Source organism: Monodelphis domestica, chromosome 8 (genome assembly GCF_027887165.1).
Source record: "Monodelphis domestica isolate mMonDom1 chromosome 8, mMonDom1.pri, whole genome shotgun sequence".
Taxonomy (NCBI): domain Eukaryota; kingdom Metazoa; phylum Chordata; class Mammalia; order Didelphimorphia; family Didelphidae; genus Monodelphis; species Monodelphis domestica.
Window position 1 is genome coordinate 200648448 of NC_077234.1, and position 15656 is coordinate 200664103.

General features: G+C 36.7%; 1 protein-coding gene across 1 annotated transcript; it reads right to left on the reverse strand.

Annotated features, from left to right (window-relative positions):
* Positions 1-1206: 1206 nt before the first annotated feature.
* PDCL3 (phosducin like 3) lies at positions 1207-15303 on the reverse strand. Its single transcript, XM_001369460.4, has 6 exons — positions 15072-15303; positions 13446-13578; positions 9365-9455; positions 8523-8666; positions 7160-7368; positions 1207-5502 (listed from the first exon to the last, which is right to left on the reverse strand). The coding sequence occupies exons 1-6, from the start codon at positions 15075-15077 to the stop codon at positions 5360-5362; spliced, it is 726 nt and encodes a 241-aa protein (XP_001369497.2). The 5' UTR covers positions 15078-15303; the 3' UTR covers positions 1207-5359.
* Positions 15304-15656: the final 353 nt, after the last annotated feature.

The following is a 15656-nucleotide window of genomic DNA, read 5'->3' on the forward strand; positions in this document are numbered from 1 at the left end:
ATATATATATTAAGGTTTTAAAAACCTTTCCCACTCTCCAATAAACCTTGTCTACACTCTTATTAACCTTTCCACTTATAAACACTGAGCCAATTAGTGCCCAGGATATAGAACACAGCACTGTGGTTGGTACTGTGATAGAGTGAAAAATCGATACAGAATTAGATAAATATTTTTTTAAAAAACTTGCAATACAATGAAGCTATGATTAGTGAGCCACAATACAGCAAGGGACAACTGACTGTATATACACAGAGGCAACTAAGTTGGTACAGTAAGAGTGCTGGACCTGGAGTCAGAAAAATCCAAATTCAAATTCAGTTACTAGCTGTGACCCTGGTCAAGTTATTTAATCTAAAGAAACTGCCTCAGTTTCTTTACTTGTAATAGGAGGATAATAAAAGCATTTACTTGCCTTCCAGGATTGTTGTCGGGAATAAACATTTGTAAAGTGCTTAGCATAATGCCGGTCACATAGTAGGCACTTAATAAATATTTGTTTTCTATGTATTCCTCCTAAGGAAGAGGCCTTGCTCTTCTTTTTTCCATATATATGTAGGGAGGGAGGGAGGGAGGGAGAAGGAAGGGAGGGAGGGAGGGAGGGAGGGAGGGAGGGAGGGAGGAAGGAAGGAAGGAAGGAAGGAAGGAAGGAAGGAAGGAAGGAAGGAAGGAAGGAAGGAAGGAAGGAAGGAAGGAAGGAAGGAAGGAAGGAAGGAAGGAAGGAAGGAAGGAAGGAAGGAAGGAAGGAAGGAAGGAAGGAAGGAAGAAGGAAGGAAGGAAGGAAGGAAGGGAGGGAGGGAGGGAGGGAGGGAGGGAGGGAGGGAGGGAGGGAAGAAAGGAGAAATGGAGGGAGGGAGAAAAGGAGGAAGGAAGGGAGGGTCGGAGGAAGGAAAGGAGGAAGGGACTGAGAAAGGAAAGGAAAAAGGAAGGGGAAGAAGTGAGGAAGGGAGGAAGAAAGACTTGTATGTATGCCTAATAGCCTCATGGTCAAATATGACCAATGGGTCCTAGAAGAGGTGATTTATACTCTGTATTTTTAGGCTTCTTGTTAAGGCTTCTGTTTTCATTATGGGAGTAATTTTGGAAAGATTTGTGTATGTGATGCTTTATATGATATTTATTCTCCTAAGTGAAGTACAAAGCCTCAAACTAGGCACCAGGCTGAGGTTTAAGAGTGTCATAAAAGGAACTCCAACTGATACAGTATGGCTAAAGTATAATATTTATTGAAGTGAGAGTAAGAGAACATTTATTAAGATACTTCATACCAGACACCGTACAAATATTATCTCACTTGATCCTCATAAATGAAATGAAAAACCTGGGAGGTGCTACTATTATCATCTCCATATTATGGATGAGGAAACTGAGGTAGAGGCAGTCTCATATGGGAATAGGCCAGTAGTCACATTGGGTTCTGTATGCTTATTTTAATAATGCTTGTACTGTTCAAAATATCCCCCAAACTAGCTCTAGAACTACATTTGTCTTTGGACCCAGTTAATAACTGGAAATTTAGTCTTATTCTTAATAGTCACATGTTGTTTTTGATTAAAATGGAATTGCTCAACCATTTGAAGCTGTCTCTAAAAAATCAAATCCATCCTGAAAGGAAAAAAATATTTCCCAACATTCAGAACATTCAAAACAATGTGCTACAAATACGAAGTTCAAAGGCAATTAATGCTCATGGAAAAATTCTAAAACTATTTTGAGCAAGGACTATATCAATAGAAAAAAATATACTCTATCAAAATGGAAACAAACATGAAATATTAGCTAGAGAACAGGTCCTGGAGAGAAGACCTGAGTTCAAGTCCTACCTCTGACCCATACTATGTGACCCTGGTCATGGCACAACCCCTGAGTGTCTTAAAAATTTTTCTATGGATGTCTAAATTCTGGTATAACCCCCCACAATTTCAGACATAATGCTATACACCAAAAGTTTATGGGTACATTTTTTCAGGGCCTAGCATAACTCTTAAGGTGAATTTGCTTTAACAGGTGGTTCTTTTTATGTTTTAATAATTAAGCTGTCCTGGGTCTACCTATTACTAAATATCATTTCATAGTATAAAGTTCAGGGGGAAAAAAAGGTTACATTGCAGAAATAATGTGACTTGTAAAAAAAATCAAAATATACAGGCATCTCTGTAAAACCATCTCCACTAGAATATGTACTTGAGGCAAATTTTCCTGCCATGAATGTAAATCAAGAATTCATGTTGGAAAATGAAAAAGATCATTACTTTTCTGGGTAACAGATTATCTCCATTAGAAGTCCAAAATTACTTTGCAAGAAAAATATTTCCAAAGCAAGCCCTATAGTTCAAACACAATTAGCCTAGTATATTTTCAAAGTACTTGCTTGAAAGAGTAGATTATATAATTAAAGATAGAAATTTGACCTGTAATTTCATAAGTAGCAATCATTTCATCCTGGAGAAACTCATTCTCAATGTGTAGGTTGGCATCTTCCCCGCAAGTCTTATAGCTACCTAGACTATTTATAGATACACACACACACACACACACACACACACACACACACACACACACACACACTGAAGTGGACCTTGAACTTGTCTCCTGGGTTCTGTGATCAGTTATCTATCTGCTATATCATACTACCTCTACAAATAATTTAAGAAATATTAATTTAAAGGAGGTAAAGGAAATTATAAGCCTAACTACTTCTTAAAACATGACTCCTGTTTTTAGAAATAACTCTTCATTTTTTCCTGTTTTTTTTATATCTAGTACTACAGTTCTAAAATTTTTTTCCTATTGAGACAGCCCTGTCTACATTACAAACTCTGTAGCTAGTAAAGGAACTGAGATTTGGTGGAGAGTGAATTTTAATTTAGTTGCCACTCAGTCGACTCCTCTATATGAATGTTAAAACCTAAGCTCAAAGGATTGTTGTGAGAAATATGAATAAAAGTAATTTTCAAATATGAAGAGACTTAAAATCTTTCCCACTTATCTCTAGTCCCAGTGGTTTGAAACAATCTTTCCTGCTAACTTCATAATCATTTCCTTCTCTCTTTTATGGCATCCCTTTTCCATTAAAACCTTTCCATAGACCACCAAAAGGGAGCCTAAAAGTAATACTGAATGTTAATATGCTTCTTTGTCGAAATAGCTAGGAAACAAATTTAATTCTCTGAGCATTGTGAGGGTAAAATATGGTATAATGTTAAACAGAAGTAATATAAATGGTAAAGAATATGTAAGCAAAGCACGTTCTCCTGGTAGCTAATGAAGTTTTAGGAAGTTATCCAAAACACAAATTTTTGTAAGGAAAAAAATGTGGCATCTGAATAAGTTATTTTAGTTTAAAAGTAGTATTAGTAACTGGTTGAATTAGTAAAGTTCAATCCCCCTTATTAGAACATTGCATGAATTCTAATAAGCTATTTGGTCAAACTGATCTTACTGATCAAAGACCTACTGAGATCTAATTTTTACTACAGACCTCAGATGTGCAGGATGATTGGCAAGAAAAGCAATAGAAGGGAGACTGAAATGCAGTTTTCACACTTATCTAAATTCTAAGTAGAATAGCAAGCAGTACAAATTATTCGTACGAATTATACTCTGTGGGTTCCAACAACACAATGCAGCCAGTCATTTCTATCCCTGTGAATGCTGTTCCCTTTTCAGACTGTGGCCCACTCTTTTCTTTGAAGTAAAATTTAATTATAGCACTCAAGCAAAATAGGATTCAAACTTTTCACCTTCATTCTTCCCACGGTCTTCCTTTCAAATGTCATCTACTAAAAGACAGACCAAAAAAAGAAACCCTCTCTCAATTGATCTGCCAGGCATGCACAAAATAATACAATGTTCATTTTAATATGTGATTAAGATCTCACGAAAAAATAAAGGTTTTAAAAGTACTTCTTCCATACATCAAGGACTCTGCGAACTCATAGACAGGTGGCTATTCCTTCCCAAAGATGATCACAAACCCATCCACACAGCTGTTATTCATATCCTCTCGTAAACTGTCCAGAGAGTCCACCCAACATGCTGAGGCTTCTCTTCTAATTCGACTGACAACGCACTGAGAAAAGAAGCAAATAGACTGTCTGCCACATAAAATGTCCTAATTTCCTTTCTGAGCATACACTTCGCCGATGACATCTCTGATGTCATTTCTCTTGCACAATTCTTAGCTGCTAATGTGTCCTTATAAGACAGAACAGAAGAATGATTGGTGGCCTGCGACTGAATCTTAGGTCTTAGATTCACATGTGTGTGACCTTCCCTTCTTTGTATTTATGTCATCTGTAAAATGAGGGGGGTTTTCTTCTAGTTTCATGTTATAAAAGGATCCACATACATGAACATGTGTAATTGGTTATATAAATTATACAAATAATTCTTTCACTGACATATATTCTTAAAAAGAAAATGAGTTATAACTTTGTAACTCTTCTAATGAAATATCCTTCCTTTAAATAAGTAAAAAGTACCTTTTGACACAAATAAGAAAAACACCAGGCTTGTTACCTACTTTCAGTCATATTTTACCTGATATCATACATATTTTAAGGTTCAAACCTGTAATAACGATTATACTTTTCAGGGTTGAATGAAAAAGGAATTGTTTTTCTAATCTTTAGTTATCACAAGTACACCAAACACTAAAAGGCCCCACATTCAATTTCTTATCTCCATTTAATTCGATGACTATATTAAATGCTGATTAGAGGTTCAGTTCAATGAATATCTAAAGATAAATTTCCAACAAAATTGTTCTGAGCATGGAAAAGAAAAGGCATGGGTAATAATGTGGGTAAAAAACCATATTCAACCATCATGTCTAGCAATAAAACTTCCACAATAAGCTGCAATGAGATTTTAGATCAAAGATCTCAATCTAGAGCAAAGTGTCATATATTCTTGTAAAGATCAAATCTTGTTACAAACAATAAAGGAAATGAATAATCCATAGCATGTTCACAAAGTCCAATAGATAAAATGTGCTGTGTAATTTATTCATAAATAAGAAAAAAAATTCCCCAAATTCAATTTATAGCATAATTGCATGGAAATATATGTACACTTAGTATATTTGCCATAAAACATAAGTGAGAAATAATTTGGATTTATTTACCACAATATATTAATTTGTCATTTACTTTAAAAAACCTCAGGTACTATGTATTATAAGAAATCCAGTATCCGTTATTTATGAGACATAATAGATTTTAAGCTTAATTTTTAAAAGGTTAAAAAAATTTTTTTTCTAATAAAAGGATTTTATTTCTGTTTTTAAGTTTAAAAAATTCTTAGATATGTTCCCTGTTCCAACAAAGTTCAGCAAAGGCATACAAAAATAAGGAAATTAGTCATCCTCTGAATCACTTTCTTTCTTTGTTGGGAGAGAGCACCTGACTGAGGACATCAATTTATCTTCAATCTGTTTCTTTGGGTTTTCCTCCAGATCAGTTTTGATAGCTCCAGATTCAGAAAGTTTCCACTCCAGTTCTGTATGATAAAAGAGAGGAAAAAAGCAAATGAATCTATTTGCACCCTTAGCTAGTTTACTCAAATATAACAACAAATCTGTAAAAAATTTCCCACATGGAAACCACAGCTAGCCTACGTGGAAAGGCACTTGTTTAAAAAAAAAAACAAAAAACTATTCATAAGGAAAACAAGGTATACCCATTCAAATTTATATGAAAATGAAAAATAAAACAATTTTCTCTAGGCTCAATAGTGTCTTATACTGAATAACCTTTGAAGGAGAAAAAAACTGAAAGTCTACACAACAAAAAAGTTAATTTCCTTGATCCTGCTGGCAATCTTTAAATCTAATTCCAGTATAACAAAAAACTGATCAAACTTGATATTTTCTTGATTTTGAATTAAGTCACTGAAATTTAGCAGCAAGGGGGAGAAGGGGAAATAGAAAATTATGACATACAGATGACTAACTTCCATGATGACTAACTTGAATCAATACATGTGTCCTGGTTACTAAAAAAACTCAATTAAAGTGGGGGGAAATGGAGAAATTGGTTGCTGAAGCTACGGTTACTATTTTTCACTAAAGATTTATAATTAGATTGAGCTCCACATGTGGTGGTAACCCTTCCTGAAGCAAAACTAAATTATTTATTTTTCTACTGTAGAAGGAAAAAATCCAGGCAGAATCTAGTCTGTGTTACTACACACAAAGAAAACAATCTGGATTTTAGGTAAGTTAGACTTTAAAGTGGATTAATATGGTATGCACTAATAATACATATCCTGCAAATCTTAAAGTGCTAAAATGGTACCTATGATCACTAAGTCCTTCACAATGTAAGCCTGGTCTACCTTGCCAGCCTTATTACACATTATTTTCCTTTGTGCATCCTGTGGTCTAGCCCCACTTGTCTCCTTGCTGCCACTCACACATGACACGCCATCTCGTATCTCCCTGCCTTTGCAATGATTATTCCTCATGTCTAGAATGCTAACCCTCCCAACCTCTTAGAATTCCTGGTTTCCTTCAAAGCTCAGATATCTCAAGCTCCTTATCTATAAGAAGTCTTTCCTGCTTCTCCCAGTTTCCTACTCCTACACCCTAAATTTCTTTGTATCTCTTTATGTATTTTATATTCATTTATTTATGAGTATGTCATCTCCCCTGATAGAATGGAAGCTCCTTGAAGGCAGGGGATGGTTTCCTTTGTTCCTATATATAGGCAATTTTGTAAGGCCAAAAGTTGCAAAAAAAAGGTTTGACCTGCACAGGTTGATAAGAGTTTCTTCACCTGTGAGGTATCTCTCCCAATGAAATTAGGTAGGCTCTACAACAGGCCCTCAATAAATTCTTGTTTATTAGGTCTAAAAACTCTTATATAAACAAACAAAAATTTAAGAGATAATTTTTTAGCAATAAAACCTTTAAAAAAATAGCACCACTACCCAAGGTTAATGGATTACCAAATAAAATGTGTTAGTCGTTAATGTGAAAATGGGTTTTTTTCCTCTAATCATTAGGCACAAAATTCTAAATTTGCTCCTCGACTCTCAAGAAACTATTAAACAAAGGCAAATGCAAACAATACTATAATATATTTTGGGAACCATGGTCTTATTTGTGGTTTTTGGTGGGAGCTTCTCTTCTTTCAGATTATAACTAACTACTTACCATCCCTTTTCAGATTCATGCCACCAAATACTAGAGGACCAATAAATTGGGCTTTAATATCACCCTCAAGATAGACAAATATTGTGGGCAGATTCCTATCAGGATAGTTGGGTATGCAAGTCGTTGAGATAGCTTTGATAAATTTCACATCAGGAAACTTCCTTGCAAGTCCACTAAAGTGCTGGTTTATAAGTGTACAGAGAGGGATTCTGTAAAATAGAAAATCAACAAAAGAAGTCAATACTCCGATGTGGACAAAGCAAACAAAGTATTTTTATTCTCCCCACCCAGTAGCCTTAGTTCTGTGCTTGCTAAGACCAATTTGAAATATTATTTTACTTCTCACAATTTAATTTCTTAAATTGCTAATCCTGCCACATATATTCCAGGAAGGTGACTTAATAGATTAACATAGAAAAGTAAAAAAGAAATTCTTGCCCAAAAAGTACATACTGAAATACTGAATGAACTAGGGGCTGCAGAGTTTGTATACAAGATTTAACTTTATTTTATCTAATAATGTAATTAACATAATTTAATGTAAAAGGCACTCATTCCTCTCCTTTTTAAGCCAAAAGTAGTAAAACATTCAGAATCTAGAACGTATGTGGTGGGTAAGCAAACATTTCCTGTTATTAATATAATTTAGTGATTATTTTTGGAAGAAAATCTATCGGCACCTGGAAACATGTAGAAGCAAAGAAGATGGTAGCAATAGTTGAAAATTACTACATAAAAATTGTAGGCAACCAAGTTATTCACAAGAATAATTAACTGATTCCTGAGTCCCTTAGTTTCTCAACATAAACAACCAGAAAATTAGGAACCAAATTTTTCAACAAAAGAAAAGTCCCAGATTTTAGCCTATAGGAGAAAAACTGCAAGGCCATAAATATAATAAATATAAAATCTATTAAAACTTTTTTTTAAACTCTTACCTTCCATCTTAGAATCAATACCATGTATTGGTTCCAAAGTAGAAGAGCAGTAAGGGCTAGGCAAATAGGATCAAGTGACTTATCCAGGGTCACACAGCTAGGAAGTGGCTGAGGCCACATTTGAACCCAGGGCATCCCATCTCTAGGCCTGGCTCTCAATTCACTAAGCCACCTAACTGCCCCTGAAAATCTATGTTTAAGTAAATATGAAGTTCAAAAACAACTTAGTATTTTTCATACTATTATGGTTCACCAACTCATGATTAGTAAAACAAGAACAAATAAGTTAACACCTAAAAAGCACTAAAATCTCAAGACTATTAATGAAAATGTCTTGGCTAAATTACTCATCAATGAAATTTAAAAAGCTACTCAAAGTCTCAAAAGCAAAGAAATTCTTTTAAGAAAGCATAAAATTGGCTTACCCTGGTTTGTAAAGGTGCAAAATTACCCACAAGTCTTTGCCAGCTTTGGTAACTTCTTGAACATAATCTTTGCCTGATATCTCTAACACTTCTCCAAATTTGTTCTTTAATTGAGTCGCTTTCCATTCTGCAAGCCTTTGTTTCCTGTAACATAGAGAGAAGAAAAAACATGTGGAATTCACCATATTCAAATTTAACTAACTGTATGTTTGGTCAAAAAACAAACAAGAAAATCCAATGATTTAAATATATAAGTGCCCATCAGCAATAGGCACTCCACTCAATAAGCAGACATTCCACAGTGACTAAGATGAGAGACACAGCTCTCTCCAAAGTCACATGTCTCCAGTGGACCCCATACTCTTCCTAGGGGAGAAGGAGAACAGCACCTCATCCAAATATAGCTCCAGTCCAGGCTTGCCTCATGCTGAAGACATAGCCCCAGACTGCCAACTTCCTTTAGCTGCTGTACTTTATGGGCAATTTAAGGTATTCTATTCTTGTGGTAATTTTGACTATACAAAATTTTTATCATTCATAACTTCTTAAACATAATCTGGGTTCTAAAGTGCCAATTTCAGAACCTAATCTCCATGTAAAGATGTGACTCCAGCAAATGTATAACAAAGTAACCTCATACTGGAACTCATTTTGTACAGAGATTTTCATTAATTATGTCCAAGGAGTCTGGTTTTAGTTGTCTCATAAAAAGGGGAACAAACTGCAGTAGAGTAATTTAATTATAATTCTTTCCAAATGTTATCTCATCCAGGAAATTACTTTTTCATTAGACATATGTTTTATTACTATATGAAAAACCAAATCATCTCCATGGAACTAACCTGTACATTTCAATAGCACGCTCATCTTCCTCATTAAATTCATCTTCATTTTCTTCTAGTTCTTCCAACGTCATATCTTCATATGTTTTCACTGAAATGAATCATATTAACATAGATAAAATTATCTGCAGCAAAGAATGAAAAACCAAATCAAAGCATATTCTCCCCCTTTCCCTCAAAGCAGTGCACTAACTCATTAAACACACACACACACACACACACACACACACACACACACACACACACACCCCTCCACCACCACCACCAACCCCTTACTTTCTGTCTCAGTAATAATTAGGGCAGAAGAACAAGGGTTAGGCAAACAGGGTAAGTAACTTGCCCAGGGTCATACAGCTAGAAGTATCTGAGGATAGATCTGAACCCAGGACCTTCTAACTGCAGGCCAGGATCTCGATCCACTGTACCACCTAGCTGCCCCAACTCACTCACTTTTATCAATATCTCTGACTATTCCCTTTCTGCCCCCAAAAGCCAAAAATTAAATTAGTATTTCATTTTTCAACCTGAAAAGACTGAGCAGAGCTGAAATGATTTATTCCTAAAGGCCCTGATTATCCCATCTAACAAATGCCTGAAGAACATCTCCACCTAGATGTTCCACTATAATCTTGAAAGTCTGTCATGTTCCACTTCACTTCTAGGACCCAAACATTCCATTTCAGTTGAAAGTTCTCCTCACCTAGGTTCAGAACCTTAAAGATATCCTTGGCTCCTCCTTCTCCCTCAGCCCTCACAGCCAATCAGCTGCCAGGTCTTCCCAATACTACCTCTATAACATCTCTAGCATCTATCCATTCTATTCCCCATCCCAAGAATCTTTGATGCCTCACAATTTAAATTACTTGTGGTTTTAACTCTGCTCTCATCAGGGATATATATACCTTATCACCCCACCATCATCAAATACAATAACATAGTTGAGCAAAACCAGCTGCCAGAGTGACACTTTCAGACAGTATCAGTCACATTCCACATCCACAAAACTCTCCACCAAAAAGAGGGAGGAATTTTTTCATCTTTTCTCTGAGGCCATAATAGGGAATCATGATTGCTCACCATTAAACTTCTTAGTGACTCCCTATAGCCTCTAGAATAAAATACCAAATCCTTGGCCTGATATGTAAACTACTGCATCCATCTACTTTTATACTCTTATTTCAAATTATTACTCTAACTCTCATGACCCCTCTTCAGGTCAAAGTAGTCTGCCAGATAGTCTCCATACACAATGTTACTGTTATCCAGCTTCCGGCTTCCATGCCTTTGAATAAGTCCCCTAGATCTGGAATGCATTCCTTCTTTAATTATACTCCATGGAATTCCAAGCTTCCTTCAAATGCAGCTTTCTCTCTCATCAGGCTTGCCTGATCCCTCTAGTTATCAGAACTGTCTTCCTCATGAAATCAATTTGTATTTACTTACTTAATTGTGTAGATGTTTGCGTTTTCAATCCCCAGAGCCTTACCCCATGCTTTGAACATAAGAGACACTCTAAAAATGTTTGTTGAATTATGCTGAAAAAAAGAAGACATTTCAGTCTTCCTGACTCAATTTCAAAAGCTAGGAATAGGGTCTCAAAATTATTATAATTCTGTAAGGAGTCCAAGAAATCATCTGGTGATTTACATGAGAATGGGCTATCTAGTTTTAAAAATATAGTTATCTTAAAAGAGGAAGTGTGCCATAGTGGACAATGTAGAACTTGAGTTCAATTCTTGACTCTGGCACTTAATTGCTTTGTGTTTATGTCATTTACCTTTCAGGGCTTTCAACAATCAATCAATCAAATTGCTGATAATTATCACAAGCAAATGTATTAGAAGTTCTTCCACCAAAAAATTTCAATGAAAAACTAATTAAAAGCAAACAACCTAGACAGTCTTTTTAAAAAAGTACTATCTGAAACTGTAAGATCCATCCACATGCTCATCTGCATAAAAAGTCATAGAATCGAAAATGGGAAGGAGAGAGGGAATTTGGAAAGATAGTGCCCTAATACACTATTGGTGAAATGTTGTACTGTGTAAACCTCAAATTTCCTTAGACTTATAAATGTTGGAAATTTCACCATTGGGATATTTCATACTTGGAAAATTTCTTACTGATAGTCTATTGGAATGGGAACTCCATTGGCATGGGAGGTTCCTTCTCTTCCCTTCTTAAGATTACTTTAGGACAGAAACCCTTTGCTGAACAATGGAAAGGACTTTGACCTATGCTTAAGCATAGAACAGGAATTTCTTTGAGTCTTGATTGATTTAGAATTGATACAATGGAGATACTTGGAATAAATCTCCACCCTATTCAGTCCTAATAGGATTGAGTAAGGGCTGCAGCCTAGATCAAAATTTAATTATTCCAATCTCTACCATACTCAAGTTAACAGGATTTAGAAAGGGCTGTAGCAAAGGAGTATAGATTTAATCATTGGAAAATATGACCTTCAACAGACATGTGCAAAAAGCCAGAAACCTCTGGGCGGTCCTGGGTTAAGTGAGAGCCTCCATTGACAGGGAAATTGATGAAGAGTGATTGGTAGATGTGAGGACTGAGGGGAGGCAACTTGGATGGTGTCCTTAAAGATAGGAGGGTCTGGAGACTGAAGGGGGTTGAGTTTTTGGTCGGTGGTTCCTGGGCTCTGAGGAAGCTTGCTCTGAAGGAAGCTGAAAGTGGGGGCCTCTGAGACTGTTTCTCCATTTTGGACACGTGAGTGAAAGGGACTGATCTCTTTTCTTTGCCCCAGCTATCTAAGGGCTTGGGCCTTTTGGCCCAGCCTAAACAGAGGGGGTATTTAAGCCCTATTCCCTTCTCTCCCCTTTCTCTCTCTCTCTCTATCTCTAATTCTTTTCTTGCTCCTATTGTAATTAAACTCCAAAAAAGGCTGACGGCTGACTTGAGTTTTTCATTTAGGAATTACATAGCTGATTCCTTGGCGACCTTAAATTAATATATATCAGTCTTTTAAAGTGATTCCCTTGTAACAACTGATCCAACCATTTTTAGAAAGTAATTTTAGAATGCGCTCAAAAAGTCACTAAATGATACATCCTCTTTAAGCCTGCAATATTTCTACAATAATAGCTAACATTTATATAGCTTGCTAAGATTTGCAAAACACTTTGCAAACATTACCTAATTGCATCCTAATAAAAATCCCTAGAGAGACTTAGGTGAAATGATAACTAGAGAAATAAGCAGAATCAGGAGAATAATTTATACAATAATTATAACATTGTAAAGAAAAGCAACTTTGTAGGCCAGCCATGATTACAGAAAATCAATGATACCCACCACCTAAAAGAAAGGTACTGGTGGTGGACTAGAGATGCAGAATGAGATATACATTTTTGGATGTGGTCAAAAATAGATTTGTTTAGCTTGACTGTATTTATTTGTACAAGAGAGTTTTGTTGTAGTTTTTAAATTGGGAGCCAGGGATTAGTGATAGTAAGGCTAAAATATAAAAGCAAAATAAAAAAGAATGTCACTTGTGCTTTATTGGTTCCAAGGCAGAAGAGTGGTAAGGGCTAGACAATGAGGGTTGTGACTTGCCCGGGATCACACAGCTGGGAGGTAGCAGAGGTCACATTTGAACCCAGGACCTCCAATCTCTAGGTCTGACTCAATCCACTGAGCAACCCACAGTTGCCCCCTCACTTATAGTTTTTTAAAAAATGAACAGAAGAAAGTAAATTCAAAAGGCAAGCAGGACTGCTTTGAAATTTACATGTTGAATTTATTATAGACTTTTAAAATATATAAGCTATATTTAATAAAAATTTTATAGTTATATAATCTTTTTTCTGTCTTTAGTATATTGAAATAATTGCTAAGTTCATAATAATAAAGGTAGATGAGAGATCATCTGGTGCAACTCTTACAAATGAGCAAACCAAGGTTCAGAGGTCAATATGAACTGTTCATGGTCATTTAGCTGATTTGAGGCAGAGCCACTATTTAGTCTAAGACTCCACCATACCAAATACCTGTATTAAAAAAAAAAATTAAGAGCACTAACCTAGATAAATAATGAATAGTCAAGAAAATGAAATGAACTCACCTACTGATTGCTGAAGGATGTGATTCTCTTCCTCCTCTTCCCTCTTCTTTTCCAGCTCTTTCAAACTTTCTTTGGGGGGCAATATCCCCTTCTTGCGCAAGATGTCATTCCACTCAGTGTCTGCATTGGGATCCTAAAACAGTGAGATCAAGGACAACATTAGGGACATAAAGTTCAAAAAAGGCCCAGGATTGTGATTCTCAAGGTAGGGACCAGGAGACAGAGATGGCTTGTGATGGGTGAATGATTCTTCTTGGTTAAGCCTTAATTCTATTCCCCATACTTCTGGGCAAATCTGTAATGCCCCTCAGTGCCTCTGCTCCCAACTCTTCTCTTCTTTTGCTATTACTTTCTCTTTCCTTCTCCTAACATCAAAATTGAATGTTACTTAGAAAATAGTAGATCTTCATACCTAGAAGACTGGTCAATATGGCAGCAAAGGAAAGTGATAAATGTTGCAAAATTGGGGCACTAATGCACTGCTGGTGGAGTTGTGAATTGGTCCAAGCATTCTGGAGGGCAATTTAGAACTATGCCCACAGGGCTTTAAAAAAATGCAAACTTTAAGGTTTCTTTTAAAGCATAGTTCTTAGGGCCATTTCGTAAGAGACCTTTCCCGACTGCATTCTCCCTCATAATACTTTGAATTTACTTGGTCAAGTGAGTTTCTTGAGAAAAGGGGTTATTTGCAAAGTCTTAAGTTTTGCAATGCTAGCTATTAGTAGTAGTAATGTTATTATTAATATCATTAATTGCTCCAACTGAAGCACAGAGTAAAAAATTTGCTCACACTTAAGGAAAGATTTTTGGGCAAAAGTTTTTCAACCCAAGTGACAGGATGTGGACTTGTGACTTCAATGATATGAGAAACATTTCCTCTACTAAATCTGATCAGCACCTTCTCTGCAACTTAAAGAGTTTTAGATCAAGGATTTTTTTACCTTTTGTACATCACAGATCTTTTCATCAATCTGTCACCATTCCTTCTCAGAACAATATTTTAAAATACATTAAATAAAAAACTTAAGTATACAAATGAAATAAAAAATATTTTTAAAAACCTTATAGGATTTCAATGAAATCAATTATATTGAAAGTTATCCAAAAAAGCTTTTAAAGTTCTTGGATACCAAGTCGTGGAGGTTAAATGATATGCCCAGGGTCACATATTCATAATGATTTTAACCCAGTTTTTTTTTTTTATTTTTGTAAGCCACCGTTGCAGTCTTGATAGCAAATGAATGATGGCCAGTGAGTACTTCTATAATACTTTATAAGTTAGCTTTACAAATACCGTGTCCCCATTTTACAGATGAGGAATCTGAGGCAGTCAGTCATCAAGTGACTTTCCCAAGGTCATAAGTAAGGCTGGGTTTGAATTCATAGATTTCTATGTCTAGAGTTCCACACACTGCGCCGCCTAAACAAGCCTAATGAGCAGGAAAAATAATTAAAATCCGAGCAGCAGAGGCACATTGCCGTACTGCGCCTGCGCTATGCCCCCGGTCGGTCTCGAGGCAGCTCCCACAGACGCGTGCCCCGACAATCATCCGGGTTAAACCTCTGCCCCTGAAGAGTCCGGAGTCAAGGAATCTACCATTCCTCTTCCTTCCACCCTGCCCTCACCTGCATCTTGTCGCCAAAGCCCTCAGTTAAGCCAGAGAATTCTGCTCCTCAGTCCCAGTTTTGACCTCAGCCCTCAGTTGTAATCGCGCAGGCGCGTGGCCAGCCTAGCCCACTTTTAGCCCAACCCATCTCAGGCAACCACCACGCCCCCAGCAGCTGCGTTCCCTAAATTAGCCAGCCGAGGACAAGGCCGCCTCGATCTGGCACATCAAGGAAGTGTCTAGTGAGCATGCGCACGAGCACGCCGGAGACTGGTTTTTAAGTTATGCGCAGAACGCCCCCACGTAGTCGTCGGTATTTGGGTCCGGCGTAGAATCACGAAAGGGCCGGATTTCGGTCCTGCGCACTTCTTCATTGTTTCCGCTTTAGCAGCGAGTCTTGCCTAGCGTTTCTATCTGCTTCTCGATGCGTCAAGTAACAGAACTTCCTTATAAGGGCAAAAGCGCCCAGCTGGAGACCTTTGGGGCTAGCCAGGAATTGGGAAAAGAGGCAGGGAACATATTATGCTCGGCTCCTCTTCTCTCTTCTTATCGTGACTAGTTTCTGTAGTTGGAGGGAAAGAAATCCATTTCTTAGCGGATTCAT